Source organism: Callospermophilus lateralis, chromosome 2 (assembly GCF_048772815.1).
Source record: "Callospermophilus lateralis isolate mCalLat2 chromosome 2, mCalLat2.hap1, whole genome shotgun sequence".
NCBI lineage: Eukaryota > Metazoa > Chordata > Mammalia > Rodentia > Sciuridae > Callospermophilus > Callospermophilus lateralis.
The window spans coordinates 148,671,530-148,687,530 of NC_135306.1; the positions used below are offsets into that span (position 1 = coordinate 148,671,530).

Below are 16,001 nucleotides of genomic sequence, written 5' to 3' on the forward strand. Positions count from 1 at the left end.
CGGCCCGGCCTCACAGCCCTGTGCTTCCTCCCACAGGACCGCCGGGGCCTCCATGGGTGCTTGAGGGCTGGGCACCAGGGCGGCGGGCACGAGCATGGTGAGACACCAGCCACTGCAGTACTACGAGCCCCAGCTGTGCCTCTCCTGCCTCACCGGCATCTACGGCTGCCGCTGGAAGCGCTACCAGCGCTCTCATGATGACACCACACCGGTGAGCCACCCTGGGACGCCATGAGAGGGACCTAGCCAGCCCAGGACCCAGGGAGACGGGGCGTTCGCTGTCTCTCTCCTGGGGGGCTCTGGACAGGTCTATGACCTTTCTGGGTTTGTTTCTTCCTCTGTGAATTGGGCTTGTAGTAATTCCTGAACCCACCTGTCCAAGTGGACCAGCAGGTGCTCAGCTGTCCTGATGTGTCTAATTGTTAACTTTCCTCTGATGGCATGGGGGCTGGGCTGCTCCCGAGGTCTGGGAAGGAAGGGTCTACAGAGGGTAAGGTCATCCCAAGAGAAAAAGTTCCCAGCTTCGAGCCCTGGCAGGTCTAGATGTGGGCAGTGGCAGGAGGCTGAGGAGGTGGGCCCAGCCATTCTGGAGCCTGGGAGCTGGCAGGGCCGGGGTCTGGCACCAGGGCCCAGTCACCTGAGCCCCTGGCCTGATAGATCTGGCAGCAGGTGCTGAGCCAGATAAAGAAGGCCCCCTCAGAGCCAGGCTTCCCAGGCTAGACCCCTCACTCCTGTCCCTGGGGCGCTATCAGCGGGTGGATCTGGTTTCTTCTCTGAAGTTCCTGTGTGGTGTTTATCTAAAAGCTTTGCTGCCTAGAGAACAGCTCTCCTCCTCCCTCCTGCTTGTCTGAACAAAGAAGCCAGCCTGGTAATTCAGGCAGCCCCAGGCAAGCCTCAGTGCCTAGGCAGGCTGCCGCCCAGGTTGGAGGCCAAGTCAGCGGGCTGTCTGGAGGCAGAGGTCAGGCTATCTTGTCTGCCCGTCTGCCCTCTTCTGCTTATGCTGGTAAGGGACACTGAGACAGGAGTCTGGGTTCATAACTCCCAATCCATGAAAAGCAAGGGACCCCCAGAGTAGCCCCTAGGCCAGGTTCCTGGCCCATGTCCCCATTCCCAGGACAGAGAAGACAACGTGGCCAGACCAAGTCAACAGAGAGGCTGAGGCCTGTTCAGGGCCTCACAGCAGGCCCCTGGCAGTCCTGGGACCGGAGCCCCCGGCCCCGCCTCCAGGCCCCAGCCTAGGAGGCCTTTCCCCCATGAGCTGCCTCACCTGGGAACTAGAGGTGACAACACCCTGCTCATGGCCAGCAATGTGAGATGAGGGATGGGGAGTAACTGGCTCTGGGGCAGCGCTGTGCTGACACACATGGTCTCCGTTCCTCTCAGCAGGCCTGTGAAACAAGCCAGGGAGGGAATGACTGGACCAGAGTCCCCCAGCCCCACTGCCAGGAAGAGCCCAGCACTGGCTCCGGGGGTTGATCCAACAGCTATGGGGATGGGGGTGGAAGGACAGCCGGGGCAACCCAGAGGCAGAGGACGGCTGAGCGCCAAGCCCCTTGGCCACCAGCGCAGTCCTGGAGGGAGGTGCTCTCCCAGGACACGGTGTGCCCCTTGGTGGCCCAGGCCAGCCTATCTGGAGTCAGAACGTGGTGGGTCTCGGATGTGGCTGGCACAGGGTTCTGGGTGGAGGAAGGGGCTCGAGGCTGCTGGTGGGAGGTGGAGGGGGGCAGGCTCTGGGGCTCCAGGGACAGGGCCAAGGCTGAAGGAGCCACAGGAAGCCCAGGCCAGGCTGGCACAGTGACAGGAGGTGTAGAGTAGGGGCTCCATAACTTTTGCTGAACGTATAGAGGCCTCTGTGATCTGGGAAGTGCCGGGAAGGGAGAGGAGAACTGCCTGAAGAGCCTCTATGAGCACCATGCACCTTCCCCTCCTGGGGAGCCCAGTGCCTTGAGGAGGTGTGTCTGAGTGAAGGCTCAAGGGAAGTAGAGGACGGGGGAGCTGGGCAGTGGTGCACCCCTGTAATCCCAGCAGCTTGGGAGGCTGAGGCAGGAGGATTGTAAGTTCAAAGCCAGCCTCAGCAACGCCAGGCCCTAAACAACTCAGTGAGACCCTGTCCCTAAATGAAATACAGAACAGGGCTGGGGATGCGGCTCAGTGGCTGAGTGCTCCTGAGTTCAATCCCTGGTTTCCCCCACTGGCCACCCCAAATAAAGAGGATGGGGAATAGCAGGGGAGCGAGGAGTTGCCTGAGGAGCACTGGGACATGCGGGGAGTGTCCTCTGCTGCCGGGCTGGGACCCTGCATCGTGCAGGGGTGCCCAGTGGAGCCGGGGTGGAGCCCTCTGCATCCTTCCCACCGGCCCCAGGCCCCGCTGTCCCTCCTCTTCAAGTTCTGCTCATGCTGCCCCTTCCCAGGACACACACTGGACAAATACAGAAACAGGAAATGGGGGACCTCAGAGGTGAAGTGACCTCCTCTCCTGCCCCCTGCGCAGAGAGCATGGAGCAGCCTTGGCAGCAGGAGGCCGGCTCACTGACAGCCAGGAAGGGGAAGCGAAGCTTTTTATAACTGAGGATAATTAATTGGTTGTTGTCTGTGACTCATTACTCTAATACTACCAATTAGGGACGTGATAGGACAGAAGACTGTTCTCAGGCTGTCCCCACTGGGCCCCCTGAAGACTGTGTCTGCGGGAGTCAGCACAGTGGCAAAACCAGCTTCCCTGCAGTGGCAGGGATATAGGTCAGATATCTGGAGGAACTTCCCAGCCAGAGACTCTGAAAGAACAGATTACAGTTGTCAGCTCTCTTGCACCTCAACAGTACACGTGCCCTTTGATGGCTGTTATGACCTCAATTGATCCCTTCCATCTTACAGACAGGGCTGTAGGATGAAAGGCACAGCCTGCGCTAACCTCTGCTTAGACCCCTGGCCTGTGTCCCCTGCCCTATTCCACAACAAATAGGTTTGTCTGGGGTGCGCTGGTCACTTAGTCAATGAACAGAGCTGGTACCTGCTCTGGAGTCTGATAGGTGCATCAGACCTGGTTCCCCCTCCCTCCTGGAGCCCTCAGACTGTCAGGGAGCAGATGTGAACTGACACAGCCAGACCACCCAGGTGACCATTGGTGAACCCAGGAGAGTTGGCTGAACTGCAGCTTAGTGAGCCCCCCTCACCAGAGTGGGGTGTGTCCGGTGCCTTGCCGAGCACCCTGTACTTCAGCCTAGCGGGGCACCGAGGACCACTGTGCATGAACCCAGAGGGTGCTGCTAGGGCCAGTGAGTGAGAGTGGGCTGGGGCCTGGTGGGGGGGTGCTTGAGGGAATAGGCAAGGGGAGGGACCCAGAGTCCTATAGATGGTGTGATCAAGAGATTGAGAGAAGGAGACCTCTGAGCATGACTCCCATCCCCCCTAGCCCCCCATTGCAGCCATTTCCAGAGTTTCCTCCCATGCTGTGCCTGGGAGGGGGGGGGGGGCTGCCAATGAGTGGAAGTGACCCTCCCCCGCCCATGCCCCCCCCCATGGTGGGCTGTGAGGGGCCCCTCCTGCCCTGCAGAGGAGTCCACCCCTCCACCTAGCCATCAGCCTTTTCCTATTCCCAGATAACAGCGCCATGTCTTGGTTCGTGCCCCTCCCACTGCCTGGAATGCGCTCAGGTCTCCTCTGGGCCTCTTGACTCCTGGTACATGCCCCCCACCCCCTCCACCAAAATCAAGCCAGCTCTCCTTCCCCTCCCTCCCCTCCTTCCCTTCTCCCTCCCCTGGGCTCGCACAGCACCCTGGGCCTGTGCTGGCCTTGAGGACCGATTCTCTGTGTCCTGCAGGGTTGTTATGAGGGCAGGGCCTGGGCCTGCTCCCTCCTGGTTTGCCCAGGGAATGACTAGAAAGAAGGACAGACGATGGGATGACAACAAACGAGAAGCTGCTCAGGGCTGTGCTGCTATCTCGGGTGGGAGAGGCCCAGAGAGTCCTCTGGTGTTGGTGATCTGGAGGAGGCAGGCACACCTGTGTGGACAGGTGCACGATGCACTCCTGACCTGCTTCCCAGGCCCCTGGCTGTGGTTGGCAATGGAGGTTGCCGCCTCAGTGGTGGAACTTCCAGGGTCACCTTTAGAGCTGGGGTTGGGTACTAGAGGTGGTCAAGAGGGAGGAGGAGAGGAGTTTCCCAGCTGGCCACCAGCTCCCAGCCCTGTGGGTGTGTCCTGGGTGAGGATGCACTCAGGAACCCGGGCAGCTTGGCAGGGAAGCCATCTGGAGGTGGGCTCTAGCACGTGGTTGGATTTAGCCAGATATAACTAGGTGCTGCTGGCCGAGGGAGCTGAGCCTGATCTCCACCCTGCCTCTACCTGGGACCCATCCAGGCAAGGGCTAGACACTCCTGGGCTTCACCTTGCTTGCAGGTTAAAATCCAGTGGTACAAATCCAGGCCCTGGGGGTCCCATTAGATGACTGATGTGGCTGTGCCTTTGTTCTTGGGTAAGAAGAGACCATCTTCCAACCTTGGGAATGACCCACCCTCCCTACAAACTTTCGAGGGGTGTCATTCTCTTTTCTGGTGCTGTAGAGAAAGGGACCCAGCAGGGGTGAAGGAGGAGCTCTGGGTTTTACTCCCCCATGGAAATGGGGTGGTAGCAGTGGTGCAGGATTGCAATAAGAAGGAGAAAATGAGGTTGATACTTCACTGGGAGCTGAGAGCTTGTGGCTGCAATAAAGCTATGCTGTCACTGGGCTTTGGAACCCCACATCCCACTTAGCTCCTCTCAGAACAGTACTGGCAGCCCCTGTCATGGCTTCGCCACTCCCAGGGGAAGCGGCTCGTGGGTGACCCTCTGTGAATGTGCTTTAGGGAGAATGGGTGGGTGTCACAGGGGCTGCAGCCTCCACCCTGGACCAGGGCAGGGCCCTCTGAAGCTCTTTGGAGGGTCCTCCCTTGAAGCCCCTTCCTGGTTCTTCTGTGCCTGTGCATATCTCCCGGGGGCTGATGCCACCCAAGGGATGGGTGGGGAGGGACCAGAGCTCCTGGCTGGGCCTGGCTTCGTGCTCCTGCTTGGTGAGTTGCTCTGAATGCCCCCCAGCAGAAGCCAGGGCAGACAGAGGCCTAATTGCCTGGCATTCTGTAGCCCCGGGAAATAAATCCAGCTTCTTAGGCTGCCAGGAGCTGGCTGGGGGGTGGGGATTCTAATAATCCCTTTCCCAGCTTGGCCCTGATGCTGCAATATATCTCAAACCTGCCTGGGCTGCCCCCTCCCCCAAATCTCCTGGGTCAGGGCCAGGGCAGTCCTGCCAGAGCCTGCCCTTTTCCCCTCCCAGGAGCTCCCCGCACCTACCCAGCCAGCATCTTCCAGGCCTTTCCCTTGTGTCCATTCCTGCATTTGGAATTTGGTGAGTGTGAAATAGCCTGACAGTGGCAGGAGCCGGGGTGCCCCAGATTTGGCCTGCATGTGGGCAGACTCGGGTGTTGGCACCCCATGAGCTCTATCTCCCAGTCCCTCAGCACTGCTGGGAGCTGGGACCACTGGGGAGGCCCTGGGGGCTGGCTCAGCAGAGGGAGAGGGAGCTGAACCAGGCAGAGCCAGCTCGCAGGGGCAGGTCCTCAGGACAGAGAGGGAAACCTAGACACAATCTGAAGACCTCCTCGAATTTACCCTGTGGGAAATGGCTGTTATCCCAAGTGTCATGGTGGTGTAGGGACAGCTGAAGCATCCATGTGACGAAAGTAAAATTAGATCCCTGCCTCTTACCTCACACCAAGATAAATTCCAGATGGATTAAAGTGTATTTTTTGCCTGGAGCATCATCGCACGCCTATAATCCCAGTGATTCAGGAGGCTGAGGCAAGAGGGCCACAAGTTCTAGGCCAGCCAGGGTAACTTAGTGAGACCCTGTCTCAAAATTGGGAAAGAAATAATAATAACAAAAATAAAAAGAACTGGGGATGTAGCTCATGGTAGAGCACTCCTGAGTTTCAGTCCCCAGTACCAAAAGAATTAAAGGGAGCCTCTGCACCCCTTAGCAGCCTTACTTTTCCCACTCTAAACTTATCCCCAGGATTGGAGTCACCTGTTTTCTGCTCAGTCACCACTGCAGGTTGTTCAGAGTGGCCTAATTTATCTCCAAGTAGCCGAAGCCCATCAGGCTGGTGCAGAGAGGGCTCCATGCATTTGGGGTAAGTGGAGAGTGTGGGAGAAGATGGCGGGCGCTGAGCTTTGGCATGAGGTAGGGGTCAACTTGGATTTTTCACCAAGTGCAGGTTCATATGTCCCCAACACAGTCTGCTGAATTCTCTGCCATTTCTGCACTGATTTACTGACATACTCATCCTGTGTCCATGTTTCTAGGCTGTTCTACTTTCAGATCTGCTTTTTCATTTCTTCGTTGGACCTTCTGGGGAAGAGGCAAGATGACGAAATCTCCTGAAATCTTGTCTAACTCTGAAACTCTGAAATTCCAGGGTCCCCCTGGCACTGACTGTGACTTGCAGTGTGACCTTGGGCAAGGCCCTGACCCTCTGAACTTATTTCCTCTGTGGCCAGACAAGGATAATTACATGGCCTGCTGCTCCTCCTTGCTTTGAGACAGTTGGGGATGGTGGAGGCACCTAGACCCGGGGGGGGGGGGGAATTTTGGCTGTACCCATTGCATTTGCCCCTTTTGACCTTGGGCCAGTTGCTTCCCCTCTCTGGGCCTCAGTTTCCTCAATTTTATAACCTACTTTTGCAGACCTTCAGGGAGGAAGAGATGGGGAATGCCAACCCACAGTGCCATGAAGAGGTCCTGTGGGCTCTGTCCTCTGCAGGCAAGGGCGCAGCCTGGGACAGGCACAGCCAGGCCACCGGCTAGGGCCTCTTCTTCCTTCCTCAGTACTGGCCTGACCTGCTCTGGCTGCCCCTGGCGCCCACCCCTGCTGGGGGCAGGTGACCAGGCTTGCTGTCCTCAGCAGCAGGAGAAAACTTTGGTGGAGCTCAGGCAGGGGGAGGGAGAAGACTCGATCACTGTCTTCACATAATTAAAGGGCTGTCAGACGCCAAATGATAATTATAGGAACCATGGTGGATCTGGCGATGCGCGGCTTACATCTGTAATAGCTGGGCCCAGCCGCCTCCTGTGAGGTGGTGGTGATGTCATCACTGTGAACAGAGGAGGAAGCTGAGGTCTGAGGTGCTGAGTGCTTGGCCCACAGCCACGCAGCCAGTGGGGAGAAGGGCCCAGACTAAAGTCCAGCTCTGCGTTATAGTCCCCCATGCCTTGGCCATTTGACCCAAGGATTTCTTGCCCTTTTGGCTGGATTTGTTCTCTGTAGTATCAGGGACCCTCAGGAGCTGGCAGGTTTCAGCTCCACTCAGGGCAGGGAGGAGGGAAGGGAAATGATCCCCCTGCCTGGCCGAGGGCCCAATGCCTCACAGCTCTGCACAACACACCATGGCTGCTGTCCCAGTTCCCCGAGCAGGAAGCTGAGGCTCAGAGAAGGTGAACATCTTCTCCAAGGTCATTCAGCAGTGGCCAGCCCTGGATTCAAACCCAGTGTTGCTTGGCTACCAAGTCCCCCTTTCCCTGTCAGGCTGGGAGTCGTAGAAGTAAGAGCTTTTGGTCAGAGGACAAGGCTGTCCCCCAAAGGAGCTCTGTCCCTGGAGCTACTGGAGCAGGAATAGGCTGAGCCCCCATCCCCAGAGAGAGCGCCTCTGGCCTGGGGAGGGTACAGGCAGGGGAACAGCATTGAGCAGGACAGCGTTGGCTCTGAGTGTCTTGATTCTGAGAGTCTGTGATGTTGCCAGGGTGGCCTTGGCAGCTCCTGTCCTGGCTCTGTCCGGACTACAGAGTTCAGGCTCTGGGTTCTGTTTGGGGCTTGGGGGAGGTGCTGTATCTCCTATAGTGTCCCCAGCAGCAGCAGGGCAGCTGTGGGCATCCTGGCCTGGGGCAGTGGTAGTGGTACGAAGCAGGCAGGAGCCCATAGTGAATGGCAGCCAACAGTGGAAGGGCTGTCCCTCCCTGGCAACAGAGCCCACATTTCCTGCTTGGATTGGGGTCTGCCACTGCAGTTGAGTTGAGCTCCGTGACTCTGTGAGCCTTGCTGCTGATAATCTCCTTTTGCTTATTATTATGCAGAGGACTCAGGAGTGGGAGGGACAGAGATGGGGAGGGGTGAGGAGAGGATGTGACTATCAGCAGGAGGCAGGGTGGAGGAGCAGTGGCTTTCTATAAACTGGTCCACTATGGCCAGGATCCTGATGGAGGGTCTCATCTCCTGGAGGGTCAGGGCAAGAATGGGAGGAGGTGAGCCAGTGATTTGGACTAAATGCTGCAGCCTCTGGGAGTCAGGCCTCTGGGATTCTCTAACAGCCACTGGGCCTCAGCCTCGTCCCTCGGAGCAGGGCTACAGCATCCTACCCACCTACACCCAGGGTTTTCTCCCGACCAAGCCGGGCTTCTTCTGGCTGCCCCATATGCAGCCACCTCCAGCACACTCCCGCTGTAGCCTGGGTGAGCTGAGGAGTTGCTGACCCCATGAGGGGGCGGCTGACCCCATGAGGGGGCGGCTCCGGCTAGGTCAGCTGTGCCTGGCTCAGCCTTTGTCCTGCTCCCTGGCTGCTGCCAGGGCGCTGAAAGGAAGGAGAGGAGGCTTGTGTCATGGGAGTTCCTGCCCTTGCCTCCCTGGGCCCCTGGCTTGAATGATGGCCTTGTCCTTCAGTGGCCCTGAGCATCCCTGAGGCACAGTCCCTTCTTCAGTTATTCCCACCATATCTGAGTGCCCCCTTGTGCTCCAGCGTGAGACATTCCAGGCATCCCTGCCCCAAAGGAGCCCAAACTTCAGTGAAGTGACCTTTAGTATGCGCATGCTGTATGCCAGTTGAAGTACATCAGCTCATTTAACAGCACCCCTCTATGGCAGCAGTTATGATACCCATTTTATAGGTAAAAAAATCCAAGGCTCAGAGGGCTCTGCCATGTGACACGTGTGGCAGAGCCTGGCCTTCAGAAGTCGTGCCTTTTCCACAATGATGTTGTGTAGGGTCAAGTTGGTAGGTACCAAGAGCCAGAGCAGGATGCTCCAGGAGGGCAGGAAAGAGCAGAGTTTGGACCCAGGGTACAACCCAGAGAAAGGGAAGGGTGAAGCCATGCTGGGCCTGAGATGGCCAGATGGGGTCCCGAGGTAAGGGCAGGTTTGAGGGAAGCAGTTCAGGGCTGCTTCTGTCAGGAATCCAGGGTTCCCACTCTTCTCCCACTTGGTGACCTCTCTGACCTCCACTTGCCCACACTGAGCCCTGTGCAAATGAAGAAAAAAAAGCACCCCTTCTGCCACTTGACTGCCATTTGTCAAAAATTGTCGTCATGAATCTGCACCTGTGTGGAAACCCTGTGCTTCTTGGCGTGGGGCAGAGCACAATTTGCTCAGCCATGTGTGGGGATCCTTCTCTGAGTGCTGGAGACACACCCCCTGACCCTGTGCAGGCTGTGGGAGATGGGGAGGCGGGGAGGCAGAGAAGTGCTATCCCTCTGCATGGCAGCGGCCTCAGGAGGCCAGTTGGGGCAGTGATCCCTGCTGCCATCCCCCGGGAGCAGGGCCAGATTGGCTTGTTAATGGTAGAGCAGGCACAGGCCTTTTTCCTCCATAATGCACCCTGACAAGGACCATTAGTGCCATTTGGAACCTCTTTATCAGTGGAGCTGCACACAGGCCGCTTCCTCCAGTCCCTGCCTTCCCCTTCCTTCCAACCCCTGCCATGTAGTATTTTCCTCTGATTGTTCTCAGCGCACACCCGCCCCTCCCCCTCCACTGCCTGGCCCTCTTCATCCTCCTCCAAGGGCCCCCTGTAGCCAGCTGGCCTCCAGCTCCCAGCTCCCAGGCCTGTAGTCCCCAGACCCCCCAACCCTCACTCAAGCCCCTGTCCTGAAAATGGAGTTCCTAGTTCCTTGTTGCTGAGGCCCTGTCCCCGTCCCTGCCATGCCTGGGTGCCTCACCTACCTGTAGGCTCTACGCCTGTCACCCTGGTCAGTTTCTAGGGGCAGGGATGCAGTCCCTCATTCTTGTCCTGTTCTGGCTCAAAGTAAGGATCTGGCCTTGTCGTGGAGCACAGGACCTCTGGGGGCCACCTGACCCCTGCAATGCCTGTGGTCTTCCGGGCTACCTGTCGGTGTCACCCTGGGTCCTTCATCACTCCTTGCTGCCGGATGTCTTCCCAGCACCTGCAACAGGTGCTCTACTATTTCGACCTTCAGGACATTTGTACCATCCTAAGCTGTGGCTCCTCGTCACCTGGGGCCTTGGCCACTGCTCAAAGTGCAGTGCAGAGCTCGCTGCTGCTGCAGGAGAGCAAGCCCTGAAGACAGATGGGCACCCAGCACCGCCAGCTTAGTCCGTCCAGGACTGAGCACTCCTCTGGCAGGTGGGGCAGGGTGGTCAAGCCCCAGTGAAATCTCTCCTGGATGAGCATATCACACCAAGGTGGGAGAAAAGGAACCTACCAGTCTTTCTTGAGTTCCTCCACCACCTGGGGATACGAGGACACCCAGCTCCTCAGTGTGCTCACATCCCGAGGGCAGAGCCACACACAGAATCACAGACCTGCAGGTTCTGCTGACGCCGAGGTTGGTGTGAGGGTGGTGGGGCTCCAGCTGGGATTCATCCTGTAGGACAGGGATGCCCTCGGGGATGAGGGGTCTCACTGAGGAGGGAAAGGCTGCCTTCCATGGAGGATGTGGCTCACATAATGCTGTGGGCTCCACAGGGCCTGCTGGGAACTGCGGCAGGTCAGCACGCATGGGGCTGCAGGTGTGGAGCTTGGCCTGGCCTCAGAGTCTGTGGAAGAGCTCAGGCAGCAGGGAGTTGGAGCTGGGGCGTGACACACCAGAAGGGAAAGAGGCTGGGGGACACGGCTCCCTCTGTGGGAGCCCCAGACACTAAGACTGGCCTGAGAGCTGCCAGCTGGACCCTGCAGGAAATGGGGTCTGTTATGAACAAATAAGAATTTGAGGCAACAGCAGAGACTCTGAGAAGGACTAAACCGAGGCGTTGGGCCAGCCAGGGTGGAGGAGGTGGAGAGGCCTAGCCCTGGCGGTGCGGGCCAGACCCACAGCCTGGCCACGGGAAGCAGCACGGAGCTACCACCCAGACTGTCCTAGTGGTTCCCTGACATGGGCCTCAGTCCCCCAGGAGGGCACGTGGCCTGCTCTGCTTCTCACCAGGTTTTCTCTGTTCCTAAGCAATCCTGGGTTTGCCATGTCTGGAGCTGGGGCTCATGCCAGTGTACGCCCAGGTGGGGCAGGCACAAGCAACCTACTCTGAGAAGCCATCCCCACCCCAGATCTGCTGGGAGGATTGGGTTTTAGAGTATGGTCACCTTCGTCCCTGTTTTAAATCAAGTGGGGGTTAAGCAAAGCAGCCTGGCTCTGCATATGACAATGAGTGTTGGCGGCTGCTTACCCAGACATGGGTCACCAATTTGTGTGACTCACGGGGTGGGGGGAGCTGCTAGTGTGTACCAAGTCACAGATGGCCCAGGAAGATGGCTTCCCCTGCATGCTGGAGAGAGGCATGGGTGCTTATGGTATGCTAATGGAGAGTGCCCACTGTTTGCCAGTCATCGTTCTGAGTACTTGACTTGTATTAGCTCATTTAATTCTCAAATCGACCTCATGATTTGAGTGCTCTTAAGTTCATTTCTCAGAGGAAGAAGCAGGCACAGGGAGGTTGAGTAACATGCCCAAGGTTAGTTACACAGCCTCTTAATGGTAGATAGGGATTTGAAGTCCCAGGCAGTCTGGCTCCAAGTGCTGTAGTTAATGCCTCCATGAGGTGTCCCTGGGCAGCAAAGGAGAGCGATGTTCTGGACTCTTCCTCCCCTTGCAGCTTCCTGCTCAGGCATAAATGCTAATGGAGTGGAGGCAGACTCCGTCTCCATCTTGTTGGAACCATGTCATCTGGGGAATGGCCACTTGAGCAGGTCAGGATGCAAAGAGTACAAGTTTAAAAACAGAGGGATGCTGCCAGGTGCAGCATTGTACACCTTAATCCCAGCAGCTTGGGAGGCTGAGGCAGGAGGATCACAAGTTCAAGGCCAGCCTCAGCAACTTAGTGAGGCCTTAAGCAACTTAGTGAGACCCTTTCTCAACATTAAAAATAAATAAATAAAAAGGGCTGAGAATGTGGCTCAGTGGTAAACTCCCCTGGGTTCAATCCTCAATACCAAAAACCAAACAAAATCAGAGGGACCCTATTGCTGTGGAGTAGAGAGATGGTATAAGGGTGCTAAGGCAGAGCCCAGGAAGGCTTTCCAGAGAAGGTGACATTTGAACTGACTCAAAGGTGAACAGGGCTGGGCACAGTGGCGCACCTCTGTAATCCCAGTGGTTAGGGAGGCTGAGACAGGAGGATCAAGAGTTCAAGGCCAGCCTCAGCAATGGTGAGGCAGCTAAGCAACTCAATGAGATCCTGTCTCTAAAAAAATTTTTTTAAAAATAGGGCTGGGGATGTGGCTCATTGGTCAAATGCCCCTGAGTACAATCCCCAGTACCAAGAAAGGAAAAAAAAAAAAAAATGAACAGGAATTTTGGCAGAACAAGCTTAGGGACAGTGGCCCTTCCTTAGGGATGTTGACCTCCCCCAAAAGGCAGTCATCACCCACTTATGCAGGATGTTCCTAGCTTGTGCTTCTGAGACTGGGGTATAGAGAAAAGAAAGGAGGAATAAGGCCCAGGCAGAAGCACCTGTGAGCCAAAACCTCAGGAAGCAGCAGTGGTGGTCAGCATACCCTCCATCGCCACTCTGGACTGGAGACGGCCTCGCCAGGCCCTGAAGCAGCAGTGCCCAGAAGAGGAGGCGGAACTTTATACTTACTTCTTTAAAGCCTAGAGACTGGGGCCCTAGTTCTGGGGCCCTGGTCCCTAATCCTCTGCTAACTTGCTGTGTGACTTGGATAAATCACTTGGCCTTTCTGGGTTTCAGTGTTGTTATCAGAAGAGTGGGGTAGAAGTGGAGAAGAGGACCTGCTTTGTAAGCATGTCTGAGGACAAAACAAATGAGGGATGTGACTTCACAGACTGCAAGTCACTGGCCAGTGTGAAGGCTTTAGGGCAGATGAGACTTTGCTTCTGGGGACCATTTGCCAGAACAGGGGACCAACATACACTGACCTTAGTCTGCAGCAGAAAGACCACAGCTCTGGGGTGGACCCTGCTCCTTGTTCCCCACTCATTTGTGACTTTGGTCCCTGTGACGTTGGACAGGTCCTTTCCCCTCTCAGCCTTCATTCCTCACCAGTACCAAGAGGGCCGCACTTGACCCCTCTCCTCCTCTGCCCTTGCAGTGGGAGCGCCTCTGGTTCCTGCTCCTCACCTTCACCTTTGGCCTCACGCTCACCTGGCTGTACTTCTGGTGGGAAGTCCACAATGACTACGACGAGTTCAACTGGTGAGTGGGGCTGGGTCCTGGGCATCAGGGGCTGGGACCTGGGGACTCCAGTTTGAGCTTCTCTCCCAGGCTGGATCCGAGGGCTCTGACACCTGTCCTTCCTATGGCCTTGAGCAGGGCCCACCCCAGGAGCCTCTGTCCTGCCCACCTGCAGGGCCTCAGTGAGGTTGGCAAGAAAGATGGAGAGGAAAGGAGATCCCTGCCCTGAGGGCATTCCCACTGGGACCTTGGGAGGGCACAGGAACAGCCTTCAAGGACGCAGGGACTGAGCCCATGGAACTCAGTGCTGGCCCTCAGACCTTTGGTGTTTATGTGGGTGACTCATCCTGCATGGCCTGCCTGAGGAGGCACGAGGGGCACCTGAAAGATCAATGGAGGCTGGAGCGGAAGCACACCATGCGGGCTACAGGACACCCCTCCCGGGGCTGTGCCAGGGAAAAGAGGAGCGGAAGATGGGCACAGCACTCAGTCCGGGCCGGGCCTCTGGTCATCTCCTTTTTAGACAAGAACTCCGAGGCCCAGAGAGACCAAGGCCTCAGCGGAGGAGGAGCCCCAACCCCAGACCTCCTAACTCTCTGAGCCAGCCCTGGGCATGGCTGGCCATGGCTATGGTCTGGGGACAGCTCAGTCTCCTTCGTGGACACCTCAGGTCCAAAGGCAGGGCTGTCTGAGGCAGGTACCTGGGTGCAGAAGGGGTACTGTCTCTTCTCGCCCCCAGTCCTCCCCTGGAAGGCACTGGGTTGATCTGAGGTATAATGGGACGGTGGGTGTGGGAGGCTGCCTCCCAGGAGACCAGGTCTCCAGCTGGAAGGTGCTGTGGTGGGGGCTGTGGGGTTCCTCAGAGTCGGCTTTTGATGGGCCATGCTTCTGGGATTCTGTGGGGATCTGAGACTCCGTTCATGGACCGTGGAATCTGGCTGTCCCCTTTCCTCTGTACAGCCCCAGCCTGTGCCCCTGTTATTAATGAGCACAATAAAGGACGTGCTGCGGTCTCACTCCTTCTCCACAGCAGCCCAGAAAGATGAGCCAGAGCCCTCGCTGGGTCCCAGAGGTGGCCTCTGGTCTTTATTAAATTCCATAAATCAATTATTCGTCTGCTCAGGTATCCAAAGCATGAGTACTATTGTGAACATTTCCTCCTGGGCCTCAGTGGCAGACCCTGGATAGTTCTGCTGAACTAGGAGATCAGAGGGTGTACCAAGCACTGATCGGGAGACCGAGACCCAAAGAAGGAGGGGACACATTCATGGTCATATGACCTGTCGGTGACAAAAACACATATTTGAGGGCAGTCTGAGGAGGCAGACCCAGAGAGATTAAAGGGCCCTTGCAAGGTCATACGTGAGGTGCGGGTGGATCTGGCACAGGACTTGGGCTTAACTATCATGTTGTCCACGGAGCCATCCACTCTTCACAGAGAGAGCTCCCTGTTCCTGGGAGACTCAGCCGAGGATACCTGCCTGCCTTGGTGGGAGACTGCAAGGAAAGGCCCGCACAGGACTGTGGAGTGCCTGGGAGCTGCAGCTCTTTGCCTGTCACCTCAGGGTCTTGGAGGCTGGCTACCAAGGTTCAGGAGATCCTGACTCAGTCCTCATGGTCTTACGAGCTTTTGGGGTTAGTTCGTGTAGTAAGAGATTGTGAGCAAGACCCAAGAAGGCCCGTGCTCACCAAGTGGGACAGAGAGGGCCATCTGAACTGTGGTGTCCTAGAGAGCCCCAAAGTGGTTGAATTTGAGACACTTAGGACCAGAATATCTTCCAGGAGCAGTTACAGGGGAAGCCCTGCCTCAGTTTCCCCAACTGAGCAGCAAGATGACTGTGCTCATGATCTTCCAGGTAGTAGGTCTTCCCCTGGGTCCTCCTGGTGTCCCCTACCTGCCCCCTTCCAAGGCCCAAGGTGACAGCAGGCTGAATCGGCCTGGTGCTGATGTTGGCTCTCTAACAACCCTGAGCAAGTTGCTGTCTCCTTTGGGCCTCAGCTCTCCTAGCTGTACAGTGAGGACGTGAGCAGTTCCGTCGTTCTGAGAGCGGCGAAGCTGCGGAGAGCCTTAAGAAGCTCATTCCCTGGACTTTATAATCCTTCTGGTGGGCATCTGTCCTAAGGGCATAGCCAGAAATACAAAAAGATATGCACAGTTTTTTTCATTTTTGTGCTAATTTGTAATAGTGAATCAGTGGAAACGATGAAGTGCCATTCTAGGAAGTTGGCTATATATGGCACATGGATTCAATAGAGAACCACATGGCTGTTTTTAAAAATCACATTTCCTCAGCACTTTTGCAGACAGCAGTAAACACTGTGCTGAGAAGAGTCTGTTGAGTGCTCACCATGTGCCTCGCCTCTTTTCCTCCTCTCAGAACCCTCAGAAGGGCTCCTATCTGTCCTGCAGATCGGGGACTAAGGCCCAGAGAAGTCAAGGATTACATTTCATCATCTCTGAGACCCCATATTTTCATATTTGAACACCGGGGTGGGGGTGACTGTTACAACCAATGGCAGAGAAGCCTGTCACTTCGAGGTCCCATTAGCGCTTCAGAGGCAGAGTGGGAACTGGAGCCAGCGTGTCCACGGTGCCCAAAGCCTCCTGCTGTGGGTGCTCC

At 56.7% G+C, this 16,001-nt stretch overlaps 1 protein-coding gene across 3 annotated transcripts in view; it reads left to right on the forward strand.

The window, feature by feature from the left end:
- The window catches only part of Gdpd5 (glycerophosphodiester phosphodiesterase domain containing 5), an 80,986-nt gene that overhangs the window by 41,952 nt on the left and 23,033 nt on the right, over positions 1 to 16,001 (forward strand). For all 3 annotated transcript variants that reach the window (XM_076846626.2, XM_076846628.2, XM_076846627.2), the window contains exons 3-4: positions 37 to 211; positions 13,298 to 13,401. In XM_076846626.2, coding sequence (XP_076702741.2) covers positions 95 to 211; positions 13,298 to 13,401 — 221 coding nt within the window. In that variant the 5' untranslated portion in view covers positions 37 to 94. The remainder of the gene's footprint in view (positions 1 to 36; positions 212 to 13,297; positions 13,402 to 16,001) is intronic.